At 41.1% G+C, this 19,213-nt stretch overlaps 1 protein-coding gene across 1 annotated transcript in view; it reads right to left on the minus strand.

Moving 5' to 3' along the window:
- The window catches only part of sppl3 (signal peptide peptidase 3), a 145,637-nt gene that overhangs the window by 56,309 nt on the left and 70,115 nt on the right, over positions 1-19,213 (minus strand). Inside the window, exon 4 of the mRNA XM_052032571.1 lies at positions 4,863-4,982. Within this exon, the coding sequence (XP_051888531.1) occupies positions 4,863-4,982 (120 nt within the window). The remainder of the gene's footprint in view (positions 1-4,862; positions 4,983-19,213) is intronic.

Genomic DNA, 19,213 nt, shown 5'->3' on the forward strand with positions numbered 1-19,213 from the left:
GCTGGCTGCTTTACCGAGGCAGCGAGAAGTATAGACTGTAGAGGGGAGGCTGGTTTCCGTGATGCGCTGAGCTTTGTCCCAAACTTTCTGCAGTATCTTGTGATCGTGGGCAGAACAGTTACCACACCAGGTATGGTAATTGGCCACTGTAAGCTGCCCCTAATACATGAAGGTGAGGGGTGAAATGTGGGGGCAGTTGATGAGAATTTGGGGAAAATTAAAAAAAAAATAGGATTAATGAAAATGGGTGGTTGATGGTTAGCATGAACTCAGTGGGCCAAAGGGCCTGTTTGCATGCTCTCTCTCCATGACCATAAACATCATTGTCATTTCAATCAGCAATAACAGATTACATTTACATTTCTTTTAATTAAGTTGGTTTAGCTATATGATTATGTTAATATTTAAAATTCTAATAATTTATTTTTAAAAATGCTTTTGAATGGCAGAGTCAGGAACACACTTCTGACAACCAACGAAGCCCAGAAGCATGGAAGTTTATTTTCAGCATACTTGTGGTTTTAGCTTTTTCATCTCCTTGTCCCCCACACCATATGTGATGGTAGTGATGCTAGCAGTGCCTTGCTGCTGAGTATTAAGGACCCTTCAGGAAGGGTATTCATGTGAAGATCCCACAATAATTGCAGACTTAGTGCATTGGACAATAGCAAGTGCAGGCAATCTGCCACTGCCTGGAAAATCTGGCCATTTTTTGTTTAATACATGCAATTAACACATTAAATAATTAACATGTTAATTTGCATTTGTGTTAATCATGCTTATTAACTGTAATTAAATGCCTGTTATAGTTCTACCATTTGCAAATGCAATATTCTTTTTCCAAAGTATCTTTCAATAATTTACCCAATTCTATACTGCAAACTTTGAACATTTATAAGAGCTTGCTAAATTGGGGGAAAGGTGAAAAACTGATGGAAGTCACTGAAAGTTGGAGAATTCTCTGATATTCAAAACTACGCTCCCAGTTTTTTTTTATATACACACACATATCTTTTGCAGCACTTTTGTAACTGCATTACAATTTTTGATTTCTCATATATGAATAATGTTAAATTTGGTCTGGATATTAACATTATTATTGATGATTGAGAAATCAAAAATTTGTGTGAGGGGAAGGAGTAGCTTTTAAAGCTTTTTATCCTGCTATATTTTAGGTAATTAACAATAAAGATCTTCTGCATAAAATATCTACCCAGTTAATCTGTAACTGGTTAGACCAATCACTTCATGGTTAAGGGCAGCACCTATGTGTGACACTGAAAATATTATTGGCTTTTTACATGAAACTTGAACCAAAACATTCTCTCTATTAAAAGGGGCAAATCAGTTTTCATGTTTACCCATGGCAGCTCCAGTTCAAAATAATTAACAGGGTAGGGATTACTTTGCATCAACAGGGTAGCTGCTAATCCAGAACAACATTGCAAGTTATACCTTAACAATAACAGACAAGGTAAATCAAACAGTGAACAATTCAGGATGATATTTTTAATCTTTAAAATGTTGTTAATAGACCAGAGACAAGTACAGAATGTGACTTGCTATGCCTGAATAGTTTGAAAACTAGATTGATAAAGATTTTGATTAGAGCTCTGCCAAGTATGAAACAGACATCTGCAATACTGAAAAACAGAAGAAGGATTGTTTGTTCACATACACTCAAATATCCCGAGTGGTTCAGGATGGGCAAAAACATGTTGTGAATAAGAAAAAAAAAGCTCAGAACTGGAGTAGAGTTTACTTGAAATTTAAAGATTAGGACAGCCAGCAATCTAAAACATTAAACTGCACAAACAAATTAACTGCAAGTGAATGGAAGTTTAAAATCATATATTGTAAATAATAACATATCAATTATGCTTTAAAAAGGAAAATGTTGTTATTCTAAACTCCAAGAAAAACAAGTTAAAATTTCCATTGTGTTCAAATCCCTTTGTGGGTCTGCCCCATCTCACATTACCTATAATCTGCAAATCTGCACATTCCTCCAACCATGACTTCTCTGCCTCACAATTATCAAAATGCTTAATTACAATTGCTGCTGATCTTAAACAACTTGAGGCTTTTGGATGAGATACTTAAAGCAGGGACGAATGAGGTGATAGGTAAACTGGTCTTGGTCTAAAGGAGACACAAGAGACTGCAGTTGCTGGAACCTGGGTCAAGAAACAAACTGCTGGAGGGACTCAGCAGGTCAGGCAGCATCTTGGGGGGTGGGGGGGGGGGGGGTGATGGACAGTCGACATTTCAGCTCAAGGTCTAATCCTGGTTTGACCGCTCCACACACTTTCAAATCTTTCCATCTGACCTCTCTTACACAGGCTCTTTTCCAATGCCCCCACACTTCTCTTTCTTTCCCCTATTCCTCACAATCTATCACCTCTATGGCCCTCATTTCCATACAGATCTAATGGTCTTGCCTAGAGTCAATGAATTTTGGCACAGGAGATAGGCCTATACTGCTGCACCTTGACACAGGGCAGCAAGTTGGGGATTTCAGAGGTTTGCCAATGGTGATGATGAGCAAGACCAAGAGGTGGAGTGGAGGTGTGGTCTTGATGTCCGAAGCACGTGGCCTTGAAAGTTATTACACCTGGTGTTGTCAAGTTTGTTTTAAATCTCTGGTGCAGACGTTTTCCTTAAGCACTTGTGATTCAAGCATTAGAAAACTTGCATACAGTGACAGCAATCAACTAAAAACCCTAAAATGTGTGCCAAAATAATAAGATTTTTGGTTGTCATCATGTGGCAAGAATTAGTAGAATTCTTGCCTCACTCTGGTATACAAAAAGTTCTAAGAATTAAGTACAACTGGTACAAGCTGTTAGCCTAAAGCTGACTGGAGCTTTCTTTCCCTAACTTGAAATATTACTTGAATTTCAAAGAGAAAAATATGATTGAAACTTGATAATTTCGTGCCAAGCTGTTTTAGCATTGAGGCTGAATAAACACTCTGAATGCAATGAAATCCAAGGGTATAAGACAAATATCTATTCCATGCAGTACCTCCCAAGATGACAAATTTACAAAGAAATAAGAGAAGGCTGACCTAATCCATTTTAAGAAACTGTAAGCAAAGCCAAATGCACCCCTTATGATATTATTTAACGATGAGCATACAAAGTTTAACATATGAAAATAACCTGCAGCACTTTAGTTATTTTATATAAATGTTCTACTTCAGCCCATATTAAACAACTTGAAAAACTTTTCTACCTTGAAGTTGTTACACACGGCAAGCTGTTCTTTTTGTTTCTGTTTGCTTTATATTACAGATAACTGTTAAACCTGCACAGTATGTTCTAATGTTATATTTTCAACATTCCAAAGTAACAAGAGGTTGTGGTATCCTATAGAGATATAGGTATAATTAAATGAGTCAATTTCTAAACCCATTTGAATGCAGCAAGGAGTAAAAGGAAAAGGTGAAAAAGGTATCTCTTTTTAATTGGGGTAAAGAACAGGACATAAGATATGCAAGCATCTTTTTGATGCATTTGTAGCAGGATTACCATTGAAAATAATATCCATTTTTCCCTAAATTATGCACATCTTTAAAGTCTTTTATTTCCACTTTTTGTTCAAACTATTTTGATATATTCTGATAATTTTTAAGAACTATCAAAGAAAAAAAATTGAGCAAGTCTGATCTGATTACTTCAGGATTTCTGTTCTAAAGTGATGCACACGTGCCTTTTTTGTTTCCCTCCCCCCCCCCCCCCCATTTTCCAATTAACATTTTCTCAAATCCAGCTTTCTTCGTGTTTGGAGAGTTGGAAACTTGGGCAATTTTTCATCACTTTCTTTCCTGTACTTAATCGAATATTATATATTTCATTCTGTGCAGCTCTGAGAAAAGTTTCTTAAATGTGTCTTCAAAAAGCAACAAGTAGAAAAATAATTTTTATTCAGGAAAATCAACCCTATTAAGGATCATACCAGTGGCACTTGCATCTTTCTCTATAAAATTAAATACATTCATAACTAATCTCATCCATGAATATCAAAAAAAGAAAAAGACCCTCATCATCATCATGTCTGACCCTATCCACCTACAGTCTTGTAATTATATGCTATTTCCTGAGCAAAACAAAATGAAAAGTTTTGGAAAATAATATTCAGAAATTTCATTTCTGTAGGTGATCAAAAATGTTTCTGGATGTTATGTATTTGTAAGTTAAAATGGTGTCCTCTTTTATGCCATGACTAATCAAACTCAATAGGTTTTCTACTTGGATCAAATCTAAATTTGTTATTTGTCAGATCTGCTCGACATCAATCTCTTCACCCTGGTTGTGACTGTATCATACCTGACAGCCATACATTCAGTTACCTAGGCCAGTTTATTTTTGAATACATTCCCAAAACTCATCTGCTTCATCACCCGACTCTCAGAGTCTCCCGGCTCCCTCTTGACTACTCCTAGGGCTTTTGCCCGCCCATGCAATACACTTTTGCACAGCAGAACCCACAAACCAAATCAACCACATCCCAGAAAATGAAATGCAATGCATGATCACACAATTAGTAGAATGCAAGTATTACTTTCCTACAATTTTGTTTTTGTTCACAACTCAGCTGCACTCTTCAAAATTCATTGTGCAATTTTGTAAGGGTTTTAATTATCACAGAGCTAAAAGTTGTTAAATGACTTACAAACAACTGACAGTTCACATCAAAATAACTTAAGTTTTCGGCAGTACTTTCATCCGCATGTCACTTTCTTTAGTAAGATTAAGACTTAACAATATTGAAGTACCAAATTTTGTACTATTTATAATGGAGCAGTACAAAAATATTAAAAAGGTACAAAAAGGAACATGAATGTTCTTCAAACATACCTGCAGTGCATATTGTAAACACCACCTGAACAGAATCAAAGAAGAAAAACATCACCAAGAGGGAGACCGATGCTCCGACTGGAAGAAAAAGAGCTTGTGTAGAGTCTATGGTCTGTATACCTAAGATACAAATAGATAAATAAATAGTCAGTGCTCTGTAACAAAACTATTTTGCCAAGTGATTTCATAATTTACAGCTGGTAATAGGTGAAGACTGTACCAAACTGTACATTCAATTAAAAAGGTTGGTCAATATAGAGATGGATTTCTAGGCACACGAATGGATTATTCAGCACTAGAGTCCGCTCGGCCACTCAAAGAGATCCCTGACTGATCTGTGACTGTAAATCCATCCTTTTCCTATACCCCTTGATAATCAAAAAATCTATCATTCTCACTTTTAGTATTAACCATTTAACAAGCATCAATTGCAGTTACAGAAGAGAGTTTCAAATTTCTACTATTCTTAATGTCACACCTTAAAGGCCTGGCTCTAAGTTTTAGGACGATGAACACTTGCCCCAGACTACCAAACCAGTGGAAATAATTTCTACCTACCCTCTCAGTTCCACTTAATGTCTTGCAAATTTTGATCATTTAATTTTTTAATCTTCTGAATTCCAGGGAAAGCAACCCTTCTTTCTATAATCTTTTGTCACAAATACAAGCCCCAGAGTCAAAGTATTATTGCGAACCTAGACATCATTCCATTGTACACTAGGTAATATACAACTGCAGCAAAACTGTTATCCTCTTTTACTGTAACAAAACTATTATCCCTCTAGATATAAAAGGCAAGCAATAATTTTCTGTATCTGAATAGGACATTTTCATGGTGTACATGGACCACAAGTCTCTTTAGATCTCCAATAATTCTGACTCTTCACCAATTATTTGGCATACCATTTTTCCAAGTCTAAACTGGATGTCCCACACATCAGGCAATGCCGAATTCCATTTACCTAATTCTGTATGTACTCTCTATTATTCATATCTATTTATAATTTAACACTTTCAGCTGCAGTTTTTACAAAGGTGTACATCTCTGTACTAATAGCAAACTTGGGTACATTATGTTCCTCTCTAAATCACAGTTGTCGCCCCAACGCCAATCACAGTAGTTATCTCCTGATAATTGAGCAACTGTCCATCATCCAACTAGTTCTGTCAATTAGGATAATATATTCATGGCTCACACCATGTCTTTTAGATTTTAAAGAGACATACTACTTTGTTTCATGAAGGAGAGATAACTGCACAGAGATTATCAGGCAAACATCAACTTGGTTAGCAAAACAAAGATTAGACAAACTACTGCACATTTTGTCTTATGACAATACAATTACATCACGCATTACTAAAATTATAAAACTAATGATATACGTTTCTTGTAAACAATACCACTAGCTGTACATTTAGATCTTAATTTATAACACTGACATACAAATATTATCACTGCATAAATGTATGAGAAACTTAAATTGCTTCTTGGGTAAAATCCAAGTTTGCAATTTACTGTAAATAATTGGAAAGTTATCCATAACAGATATTTTAATTAAATCTGAAAACCTCCCCTTTTTGGTACAGGCCACATAGAACAGATCAAGTTGTTTGTGTTGATTTTTGAGCTAGAGAGAGAGGACCAAGTTTGAATAGAAAGAAAATCATTACTTGACCATAGAAATGGAAGACCATGGGCATGGCAATGCAGATATCTGCATATTCTCCACCTTCAGAGGACGATGGGATCCCACTTATTCAGAAGTATAGAATGTAAAATTTGAAATGATGGCAAGTTAGTTTCAGGTGTTGTTTTATGCATCAAATGTGGAGAGGACTGTGAAAAGCTAATCTCACCAACATTTCTAGAACCTAACATAAACTGGCTAAATAGACTTCACAGGACAGGAATAGTGATTTAAGCCAGTTTTCTCAGTTTCTTAAATTTATTTGCAAGTTTACCTTTTAAACAGTCTTTTTGATTTCTTTCTTCTAGCTCAAAAGGCTGATCAATAAATTTTATAATTATACACAAGCTCAGTTCCTGTGGACTTGGGGCAGTTTTTTTAAAACAATAGGTTTGAAATCAAACAGGGAAACAAGCTATTTTAGATTTAGTCAGGTGCAATTAGACAGGAATAAAGATCTCAAAGCAAAAGGTTCTGCAGGGAAGAGTGATCATAACATGATAGAATTACACAAAGTTTTCAAGCAAGGAAAATTAGGTCTGAAAGCAGGCATCTTAAAGATAGTTGCTGCAGGCATGGAGGCAAAATTGGCCAAAGGATACTGGGAAAATAGATTAAAAACCAAGAGAGTAAGTGAAGGATGAACCATCTGTGACTAAGGACAGTATAAAATTGAAATAAAAGGCTCATAATGTTGTCAAGATTAGTGGTAGTACAAAAGATAGAGAACATTTTAGTAAAAGGAAAACTTAAAAATGAAGAAGAAAACAGATTGAGAGTAGGCTAGCAAGAAATACAAAAACAGAAGTAAATATTGATCTCTTGGAGGAAGAGAGTAGGCATTAGTGATGGTAAAATTAGGAAGTAGCAGAAACTTTGAACAAGTACTTCGTATGTGTTTTCACAATCGAACATTAAAGCCATTCCATTAATAGAAAATCCAAAGTCAAGAGAGAAAAGAGGAACCTAAAAAAACAATCACTAAAGAAAAAAAGTACCAAGCAAATTAATGGGAGTAAAAGCTGATGTTTCCTAGATCTGATGGTGATATACTGGACGCAGTGGTTGCAACCTTCAGAAACTCCTTAGATTCTGAAGAAATTCCCAGATTGGAAAGCCTAAAGATTAACCCCTCTCCTCAGGGAAGGTGTGAGATAGAAAGCAAGAAACTATAGGCCAATTAACCTAACGTTTGTCATTAGGAAAATGCCAAAACCCATTGTTAATAAAACATAATGCATTCAAGCAGAGTCAATGTAGTTTTATGGAAGGGAAATAATTTATTAGAATTCTTTAAGGATACAAGTAGGAGGGATGATAAATTGGAACCAGATGTAGTGTATTTGGATTTTGAAAAGGTATTTGGTAAGATGCCACATTGGTTACTGCACGGAATAAAAGCCCATGGCATGGAGAAAGGATCGGCTAGCTGAAAATAAAAGAGGTGGGATAAATGGGTCATTTTCAGGTTGTCAAGCTGTAGCTAGTGGGGAACTACAGGGTTTGGCGCCAGGACCTCAGTTATTTACCATCTAAATTAATGACGTATGAAGGAATTGAGTGGAGCCAAATTTGGTGACGATACAAAAGGTAGGAAGGAAGTCGAGCAGGACACAAAGATGAGTTAAATAAGTGCACAAAAAGTGTGGGGAAATGCAAGATTTCTTATTTTGGATGGCAGAATATTGCTTAAATGAAGAAAGATGACTGCAAAAAGGGGCCTGGGTGTCTTTGCACATGAAACAAAATTACAACATGTAATTTGGGAGGTAAATGGAATGTTGGCCTTCACTGCACTCAAGGTGGAGCACAAAAGTACAGAAAGGCTTACCACAACTTGTGCAGGGTTTGAGCGAGATCACAACTGGTGTACTGCACACAGCTCTGGTCTCCTTAAAAAAAGCTTCCATGCATTAGACCAAGTTCAGAGAAGGTTCACCAAGTTGATTCCTGGGATGAACAATTTGTCTGTGAAGAATGACTCAGCAGATTAATCCTTTGCTCACTGAAGTACAGGAGAATCAAAGGCAAATTTATTAAGACAAAGATCCTGAGGTGGCTTGACAGGGCAGTTCCTGAGAGGATGTTTTTCCTAGTGAGGGAATCCAACACTTAGGGGCACAGATTCAGAAATGAGGGATTATCCATTTAAAATGAAGATTAGGATGAACAACTTCTTCCAGAGTGTCACGAATCATTGGAATGCTCTCACCCAGAAAGCAGGGGAGGCCTATTCATTTAATATATTCAAGTCAGAGGTTTACACTTGAATGGACTCTGGAGGAATCAAGGGTTGTAGGGAACAGGCAGAAAAGTAGGAGAACAAGATCGGATCAAATTTGATTTTACTGAATGCTGGAACAGGCTCAGTGGGTTGCATGGCTTATTCCCACTCCTATTTTATGTGCTTTAATGTTACCTCTCCTGGTGAGAATTTTCAGCTCTGTGTTTTTGGCTTCGGATTTGCTTTTGCCCTAATTACTTAGGCTCAATTCATACCAGTTGAGAAAACATTGACCCTTCCAAGTTTCTTTGAAAGTTAATAATTTGCCAGCATTGTAGTTACCACATATTAGTTACTGAAAACAAAAAGAACCTCTGTAGTCCCTTTCATCATTGTAGACCTGCAGATATCAAAATTCTTGATTCATGTGCAGAAGTTGCAGATAAGCATATTGTTGGTTCATGTGCAGAAACGATTTGGGAAGTACCCATTTCTAACAAACCCAAGGCTTGTAGCGGAAGTCATCTGCACTTAAGTCAGATTTTCAAGTTTAGTGAAGTATTATAACAAACTTATCTTAAAAGGCTGGTGAAGAAAATGGGGATATTTAAGTGCCTACCAGGTTAGGAATAATCCCTGTTAAGGGAATCTTCGGGATTTAGTGATAATAATATACTTATAATTTTGAAGTTAGAATCAGGACAGAACAGATAAGGTACAACATTTAGAAACTGATTTTAGGAAAGCAAACACAAAAGGAAACCTATACAATTGTAAGGAATCCTACTGAAAAGAATCAAATGGGCCAAACTATTTGGAGGACAGGTCAAGGGAAAACTGAAAAAGAATTACTCTAAGATCAGGTGAAGAATAACTTGCAATCATACAAGCCTATAACGTAGAAAGCTTTCTTGAGGCATTTAACAAGAACACTGAAACAAAGGTATAGTGTGGATGTGAAATAATTGTGTTTGAAGGCTACTCCTAAAGAAAAGGGAAATGGAGATTAAAAAACTTCTACAACAAATATGCTTGGTGGCTGAAAGCATGGCAAGTTAAAATGGAAATATTCCTCTCACTTCCAGAATCATAAAATGGTCTGCAGATACAAGAATCCAGATAAAAAAACCAAAGCAATTTAGGGGGAATATTTAGAAAATTCCACTCTGATCACCTTGGACAATCAAAACTAATCCAGATTACAGGATCTTCATCTACATTACAAGATATCCATTTCTTGAATAAAGTGATTCCTGTCTCAGCCTATGAATGGGATATAATGAATCATTTAATAATTTATTACTAGCCAGCAATCTGTTCCACGAGACCACGATTTTCCAGGAAAAAGTTATCTCTTGACATCTGTTCCAGTTCTAACCTTGCACAACTCCAAAACATTAATCCCTATTCTATTCAATTGAACCAAATAATCCACATGAAAACAATCCAGTCCATCATTCACTGGCAAACCTCAGAACTATCCCGTAATTACACCTTTCTCTATTATATAGATGCAGTTCTCCAGCCAACTGGGTAACTAAGTTTAGAATTAATATTGTGGCACTCTGCACTTTCCAGACTCTCACAGATCCCACTAACCGAGCCCACCAAAATTGGATGGTATACTGATAGTGGAAGTACGCTGGTAATTACTACTCTGTATAATCCACTTCTAACCTCTTCCCTGCTGCAAATCACAGAGTTGGAGACTGCAATGACTCACAGCAAGAAGAAAGCTACTCAAAATAAATCATAGCAATGATAGCACAATGACAAGCCAAATACAGCAGGATTATAGGTTTTAAGACAAATTATTTGGAAAAAAAATACCAATACTGGATTGAAGAGGCATCTGTGGAAAGAAAAATATTTAACATTTCAGATCAATGACCCTTCATTAGGTCAAAGACACTAAGATCTTTGACCTGAAGCCTCAATTCAGTTTCTCTTTCTACAGATGCTGCCTAGTCTTCTGAGCATTTGCAGCATTGCTTGTTTATAGCTCAGATTTCCACATCTTTGATTTTCATTTACTGTTTAATTCATAAGACTTTCTTTAAAAAGTTAGAAAGTAGAACTTGTTACCAAAGAGTAGTTAAGGTGGGTGGCACAGATGTATTTGAAGGGAAGTAAGAAATACATAACAGAGAAAACAGAAAGATATGCAAATAGATGATGAGGAGCAGAAGGAAGCTCACGTGCAGCATAAACACCGACATGGGCCAGTCTGTGGAATTCATTGCCAGAGGGCTGTGGAGGCCAAGTCATTGGCTGTATTTCTTTTTCAATCTTTTTATTAAGTTTCAAATTAATACAGATTAATATATATATAACATCAATGATTATACATGTGATACAAAGAGATCGGGAGGACAGTCATGACATATATAATCATGAAGAATAAAAAAATATATTCTAGACCCCACAGTTTCTTAGTAAGCGAATATAATACAAAAAAAAATCAAAAAGAAAGAAAAAGATTTATTGTATAATAAAAAAAAAACCCAAATCAAAAAAAATTATAAGTAATAAATCGAAACAGACTAGAAAAATTTCAAAAGAAAAAACTGGACTGATATTTCTCGATGAAAAAAGAGATTATGTCGTCAACTCTGCTCCTCTAAATTCAAAGGTTATTAAAAAGGGATCTATATCTTATGAAAATATTGAATAAATGGACTCCAAACTTCCTCAAATTTAAGCGAAGAATCAACAGTGCCACTCCTAATTTTTTCAGTTTAAACATGATATAGTTTGAGAAAACCGTTGAAAAGTAGTAGGAGGTATTGGATCCTTCCATTTAAACAAAATGGATCACTTGGCCATTAATGTGAGAAAAGCAATCATATGGCAAGAGGAAGCAGATAAGTGGCCAGATTCCATCCTTGGTAGCCCAAAAATTGCAGTGATAGGGTGAGGTTGTAAATCAATATTCAATACAGTTGAAATAATGTTAAAAATGTCTTGTAGCAGCTAGCTACACACGAGGAAATGAAGACACAGAGTCGATTGTTTGAAGTCAGAAGTCGAATGAACGACAGGGGCGCGGTGCGCCTTTAATACCTGAAAGCTTCCCGCGCTACAGTCCCTGCGCAGGTCACCTGACCTTCCCGCGCGCGGGCTTTCCTAGCCCAACGATGGAGGAGGAGGGCCCCGCGCCATCTTGGATCGGGGCCTCCGACGACGTTCGCAATGTCGGGAGCCGGTTCGATGCCAGTGCAGTGAGTTGCCACATAAACCTCCCCCCCAAGAACCGGCAATATCGTTGCAAAAACCAGAATTAAATAAACTATGACTTGGTTGGCCTGCCCCTGCGTCGCACTCGCTGGACCACTATGGGTTGGCCCAAATCTAAATGAGCCGGCTTCAGCCAGTCAATTGTACAAACCTCCTCACGCCCCCCAATGTCCAGCACGAACATAGACCCATTGTTCTTGACGACCCGGAATGGCCCTTAGTACGGCCGCTGCAGCGGTGTTCAGTGCGCTCCCCTCCTGACAAAGACAAACTTACAGTCTCGGAGGGAAGTCGTCATATGTGTCGGGGCCTGTCCGTGTCACGAGGTGGGTACTGGGGCCAGGTTTCCAAGCTGCTCACACAGCCGGTCGAGCGTCGCAGCAGGTTCTTCCTCTGGCCCCCGAGGAGCTGGTAGGAACTCACCTGAGACGACTAAGGGCATTCCGTAGACCATCTCCGCGGACGAGGCACGCAGGTCCTCTTTTGGCGCGGTACGTATCCCCAGCAGGACCCAGGGGAGTTCGTCCATCCAGTTGGGCCCCTTAAGACAGGCCATGAGTGCTGACCTCAAGTGTTGATGGAACCTCTCCACCAGCCCATTGGATTGCGGATGATGAGGTGGATCCGGGAATCCCACAAGTGTGATGTGTGCTGGGACACCAAAACGGGCCACCTAAGTTGACAAAAGGGCCCGTGCGCAGGACTGGGTGGAGGTGTCTGCGAGGGGAATGGCTTCCAACCAGCGGGTAAAACGGTCAACAATCGTGAGGAGGTACCACGCTCCTCGGGAGACTGGGAGGGGGCCGACCAGGTCGACATGGATATGGTCGAACCTCCGGTGGGTAGGTTGAAAACCCTGCAGGGGGGCCTTGACATGCTCTGTACTTTCGAGGTTTGGCAGTGTGTGCAGGACCGGGCCCATTTGGAAACCTGTTTACACAGGCCATGCCAGACGAACTTGTCAGACACCATCTGGACAGTAGTCCTGATGGATGGGTGTGCCAGGCCGTGGATGGAATCAAACACCCGTCGATGCCAGGCCGCTGGGACGATGGGGTGAGGTCTACTTGTGGAGATATCGCAGAGTAGGGTGCGCTCACCAGGGCCTACCAGTAGGTCTTGCAGTTGCAGGCCCGAGACTGTGGTACGATAGCTGGGCATCTCCATGTCCGTTCGCTGTGCCTCCGCCAAGGCGCCGAAATCCACCCCCGGGACAAAACTTGGATGGTGGGCCGTGAAAGTGCATCCGCGACCACGTTCTCTTTCTCGGACAGATGGCGGACGTCAGTGGTGTACTCTGAGATGTACGACAAGTGCTGCTGCTGCCGTGCTGACCAGGGATCTCAGACCTTGTTGAAAGCGAAGGTCAACAGCTTGTGGTCGGTGAAAGCTGTAAATGGCCTGCTCTCCAAGAAGTATCAGAAGTGTCTGATGGCCAGGTACAATGCCAACAGCTCGCGGTCGAAGGCGCTATATTTGAGCTCTGGTGGTCGAAGGTGTCTGCTGAAAAACGCTAGCGGTTGCCAACGCCCTTCGATAAGCTGCTCTAGAACGCCTCCGACTGCTGTGCTGGAGGCGTCGATCGTGAGGGCAGTCGGGACGTCTGTATGAGGATGCACTAACATGACCGCGTCCGCCAAGGCCTGCTTGGTTTTGACGAACGCAATGTGAGCCTCCTCTGACCAAACAGTGTCCTTGCCTCCGCCCGACAGGAGAGCAAGCAACGGGTGCCTGATGCGGGCTGCGGATGGTATGAACCGGTGATAAAAGTTTACCATACCGATGAATTCCTGCAGGCCCTTGATGGGGGTGGGTCTGGCGAAATGGCGCATGGCGTCGACCTTTGCAGACAGGGGCGTGGCGCCGTGTTTGTCGATCCGATGGCCCAGGAAATCGATTGTCTCAAGCCCGAACTGGCATTTGGCTGGGTTGATGGTCAGGCCGAAATCCCTCAGGCGAGAAAAGAGTTGGTGGAGGTGCGTGAAATGTTCCTGGCGGCTGCCGCTGGCGATCAAATTGTCAAGGTATATGAAGAAGAAGTCAAGGTTGCGCCTGACCATGTCCATCAGTCGTTGGAAGGACTGAGCAGCGTTCTTGAGGCCAAAAGGCATCCGGACGAATTCAAAGCGGCCGAAAGGTGTGATCAGCGCCGTCTTTGGAATGTCATCTGGATGCACTGGGATTTGGTGATAGCCACGGATGAGGTCGACCTTGGAAAAAATGGACCGCCCGTGCAGGTTGGCAGCGAAGTCCTGAATATGCAGCACAGGGTACTGGTCCGGGGTAGTAATGTCGTTCAAGCGTCGGTAATCGCCGCAGGGTCGCCAGCCTCCAGCTGCCTTGGGGACCATGTGTAGCGGAGAGGTCCATGGGCTGTCCGACCTGCGGATGATCCCCAACTCCTCCATCCTTTTGAATTCCTCTTTCGTGAGGCGGACCTCGTCCGGGGGTAGCCGTCGGGCGCGGGTGTGGAGGGGAGGGCCCTGGATGGGGATGCTGGACGCCGTGCTTGGGCAAGGTGGTGGAGAACTGGGGCGTTAGTACAGACGGGAACTCTGCCAGGACCCTGGCGAACTCGTTGGTCAACATGGTGATGGAGTCGAGGTGTGGGGCTGGTAGCTTGGCCCCACCCAACAAGAACTTTTGGAAGGTCCTGGCATGTACCAAACGCTTACCCCACAGGTCAACCAGCAGACTGTTGGCGTGAAGGAAGTCTGGCCCGAGGAGTGGTTGCGAAACAGCGGTCAGGGTGAACTTTCAAGTAAAGTTGCAGGTGCCGAACGGGATGTGCACCAAACTGGTGCCAAAGGTCTGGATGGCGCTGCCGTTGGTGGCTCTGAGGGCGGGTCCTGGTGTGCAGTTGCAAGTCTTGTGGCTGTTGGGAGGCATGACACTGACTACGGCTCCGGTATCCACCAGGAAATGACGGCTGGAACGCCTGTCCCACACATACAAGAGGCTATCCGGGTGGCCAGCCGCCGTAGCCATCAGCGGCGGCTGGCTCTGGCATTTCCCGGAAACCTGCATGGTGGCCGGCACCTGCAGGCATCTGCGCCCCACCGCTGGTGATAGAAACACCATTAGTCGGTGTCTCAGACCTGGTGGCGGGTGGGGTGCGTTTGATTGCTGGGTCTGGCCTGCTAGGCCGCTGGGAACGTGGCATAGAAACGCGCTCGACAGACGCCCCGCTCTCCTTTTTCGCCCGCCAAAGGACATCCGCCCGGGCAGCCACCTTCTGGGGTCACTGAAATCAGCATCCGCCAGGAGCAGGTGGATGTTGTCGGGTAACTGTACCAGAAAGGCCTGCTCAAACATCAGGGAGGGTTTGTGGCCGTCTGCCAGGGCCAACATCTCGTTCATGAGCGCAGAGGGAGGTCTGTCACCCAACCCATTGAGGTGGAGGTGGGAGGCCCGTTTGCGTCGGGGAAGTCCGAAAGTCTCAAGGAGGGTCTTGAACTTACCGTACTTCTCTTCCTCCGGGGGCGCCTGGATGAAGTCCTCGACCTGGGTTGCGGTGTCTTGGTCGAGGGCGCTCACCATGTAGTAGTACTTGGTGTCGTCCCTGGTGATCTGGCGAATCTGGAACTGGGCCTCGGCCTGGTTGAACCAGACACAAGGCTTGAGGGTCCAGAAGGTGGGCAGTTTAAGGGCTACTGCCTGTACCTCTTGTTGTGCAGACATCGTGGGTCCAAAAACGTTTGGGCCCGTCGGGGTCACCAATGTAGCGAGGAAATGAAGACACAGAGTCGATTGTTTGAAGTCAGAAGTCGAGTGAATGACAGGGGCGTGGTGCGCCTTTAATACCCGAAAGCTTCCCCTGCTGACATCACGCGTGGGTCACTTGACCTTCCTGCGCGCGGGCTTTCCTAGCCCAATGATGGAGAAGGAGGGCCCCACGCCATCTTGGATTGGGGCCTCCGACAACATTCGCGATGTCGGGAGCCAGTTCAATTTCCAAAAGAGGGCAGGACCAAAACATGTGTCAGGGAAGCCACCTTCGACTTACACCTGTCACATACAGGATTTATATGGTGATAAAAACGGGCTAGCTTATCCTTAGACATATGGGTCCTGTGAACCACCTTAAACTGTATCAAAGAGTGTCTGGCACACATTGAAGAGGTATTAACTAATTGAAGAATTTTCTACCATGTCTCTGTAGGTAAAAGTATCTGGAATTCTCTTTCCCATTCATTCTTAATTTTATCAAGTGTCTCTGGATGTATTTTCATAATTAGATCATAAATTATTGCTATCAAGTCCTTCTGATAGGGATTAAGACCTAAAATTTTTTCCATAATTTCAATTTTATATGGAGTCGGAAAAGAAGATATAGTAACTTTTAAAAAATTTCTTATCTGTAAACAGAGTCATTGACTGTATTTAAAGGCAGAAATTGACAGGTTCTTGATTGGTAAGGGGGTTGAAGGTTATGGAGAGAAGGCTGGAGAATGGGGTTGAAAGAAAAACAGCCATGATTGAATGGTGGAGCAGGCTCGATGGGCTGAATGGCCTAATTCTGCTCCTATATCTTACAGTCACTTGACCCAAATGGCTTTTAAAGAGGATGCAACTTTCCAAATGTATTTGGCAAGATTCCTCCAATTATATTTTAAATTCTTACATACTATTTAAAAGTTTGTTCGTAAATTTTATGATGTTCAGTGAGGGAATTTAAATTCTTAAGAAAAAGGTAAAAAATAGGTGTATGGTGTATTGGCCTTCATTGGTCGGGGCATTGAGTTCAAGAGCTGCGAGGTAATGTTGCAGTTCTATAAAACTCTGGTTAGACCACACTTGGAGAATTGTGTTCAGTTCTGGTCGCCTCATTATAGGAAGGATGTGGAAGCTTTAGAGAGGGTGCAAAAGAGATTTGCCAGGATGCTACCTGGATTGGAGAGCAGGTCTTATAAGGACAGATTGAGTGAGCCAAGGCTTTTCTCTTTGGAGCAAAGGAAGATGAGAGGTGACTTGACAGAAGTGTACACGATTATAAGAGGCATGGATTGAATGGACAGTCAGAGACTTCTTCCCAAGGCAAAAATGACTAACATGAGGGGGCATAATTTTTAAGGTGATTGAAGGAAGGTATGGGGAGGGGGGGGGGTGGGGGAGAGAAATGTCAGAGGTAATTTTCTTTTTAAAACAGAGTGGTGGGTGCATAGAATGCACTGCCGGCAGAGGTGGTGAAGGCAGATATATTAGGGACATTTAGGAGACTCTTAGGTAGGTACATGAATGATAGAAAAATGGAGGGCTGTGTGGGATGGAGGGTTAGATAGATCTTAGAGCAGGATAAAATGTCGGCACCACATTGTGGGCCAAAGGTCCTGTACTATGCTATAATGTTCTATTTGAAGATTCATTTCATTTTTTTTTGAAAAACAATTTGCAGATTAGAAATGAATACTGCCATGCCAAGAAAGGATACAAGAAAAACAACAAAAAGCTCTCATTCAGCACTTTCTTTTTAAATCTAGAGGTAGCTTCTTCCAAAATATTTGACTAAAAAATTGAAGAAGAAAAATAAATTAAATTGCTAAGGATTTAGTTATTAAAATCCCCCCAATTGACCATTAAAATGTAAAGTTAGGAGTAATGGTTACAGGGGAAAAAAAAAGTGTTCATAGATTTAAAGGTCTTGGGTAAGGAATGAAATAGCCACAGCCCCAAACGTTACACTTCTAATTCAACAAAAGGACTAGCTTTTAAAGGGCTAATGTGTTCAATCACATGGGCAAAATGGCCAAGGATATAAACCAGGTCAAATTTGGCAGTACATGGAAAATGAAACTGACAGTTTTTTGGGCCTTTTCTTTTGACCATTAAGAATTGAAGGAAGCAGATTAATGATAATACGGCTCAAAATGTTTGAATCATTTCATGCTGCAAACTGATAATTATACAGAAAACCCTCTCGCTTTGGTTGAAGAGGGAAAAGAAGAGGCAAGAATGCCAAATTTCTTTTAAAAGAAAGGCAGAAAATAGCATTCAGCCAACTTCCTAGGCCCCATGCATAACCTTCCAGTGAACCACATTACAAATCTTCCAACAGCCAGTGTAAACTTAATTTCTGCCAACCTGCCTACAGCCAAAACTGTTTCCACAAGACCTACCTGTGAGACGAGTTCTTTTTTTGCACAGTTTAAACCAGTGTTTAATTAAGGCCACCAAACATAATTTTTCTTTAAGCAACTTTTTAAAATCATGAATAGGAAAACTATTTTGGGTTGGATTTTTACTGTTTAATCTTCAGGACTAGCATGGATAAAATGGCAACCTTTAACTACATCTCAAAATTAATGGTCCCACTTTCTCTTCTTTCTCCATCAATTTCAACAGTCAAATAAGTGTTATTAAAGTTAATAAAGAGGAATAGCACTAACCACCTAATGAACTTCAGTAATAAACTTTCCAAAGATATTGAACTCCAGTATAATCAAATGTATCGAGACAACTTTCACTATTTTCTATATTTTTCATTTTAATGATAGAGTGCCATCATTAAATTGGATATTAGAGCCAGCCCCCACACAATTTTGTATTGTGCATATTACTGGTACAGAACGAGTTAGTCATCAATTCAAAATGATGATCATTTTGTTCTGTGCCGCTGGCACTAAGCTCTCTTTCTAAAAGAAAACAAAGTCCTCTATTGATTGACATGTTGACTTTCAGCATTTCGAATTCTTAGAAAACTTGCTAGCAATATGATAAATTGGGGATTTTTCAATTAATTTCAGAAATGCAGATTTCTGTCTTACACTCGTGTGACCCGTCATACAATCACATCACTGTATGATACGATAAAATTGGCATTTTTGCTCATAAAACAATGTGGAAACAGGTCCTTCAGCCCATCATATCTGTGTCCTCCAAGTACCTATCTACAGTAAACCCACATCTCCCAATCAACTTCTCAACACTCCCACCCACCTACACTAGGGAGAATTTACTGTAGCAAATTCACCTACAAACCACTGTCTTTGGCATGTGGAAGGAAAACAGAACACCCAGAAGAACCCCATGCAACTTTCACACAGCCTGCATCCAAGGTCAGGATCAGACTCGGGTTTCTGGAGCTGCAATGCATTTCACTAACTAAAGAACTTCATTGAAATGAATGCATCAGCCTACGAACCATTAAGTTTTTAGAATAGAGTCACGGAGTCACAGAGTCAAAGTTATACAGCAGAGAAATG

This window comes from Pristis pectinata, chromosome 17 (assembly GCF_009764475.1).
Source record: "Pristis pectinata isolate sPriPec2 chromosome 17, sPriPec2.1.pri, whole genome shotgun sequence".
Taxonomy (NCBI): domain Eukaryota; kingdom Metazoa; phylum Chordata; class Chondrichthyes; order Rhinopristiformes; family Pristidae; genus Pristis; species Pristis pectinata.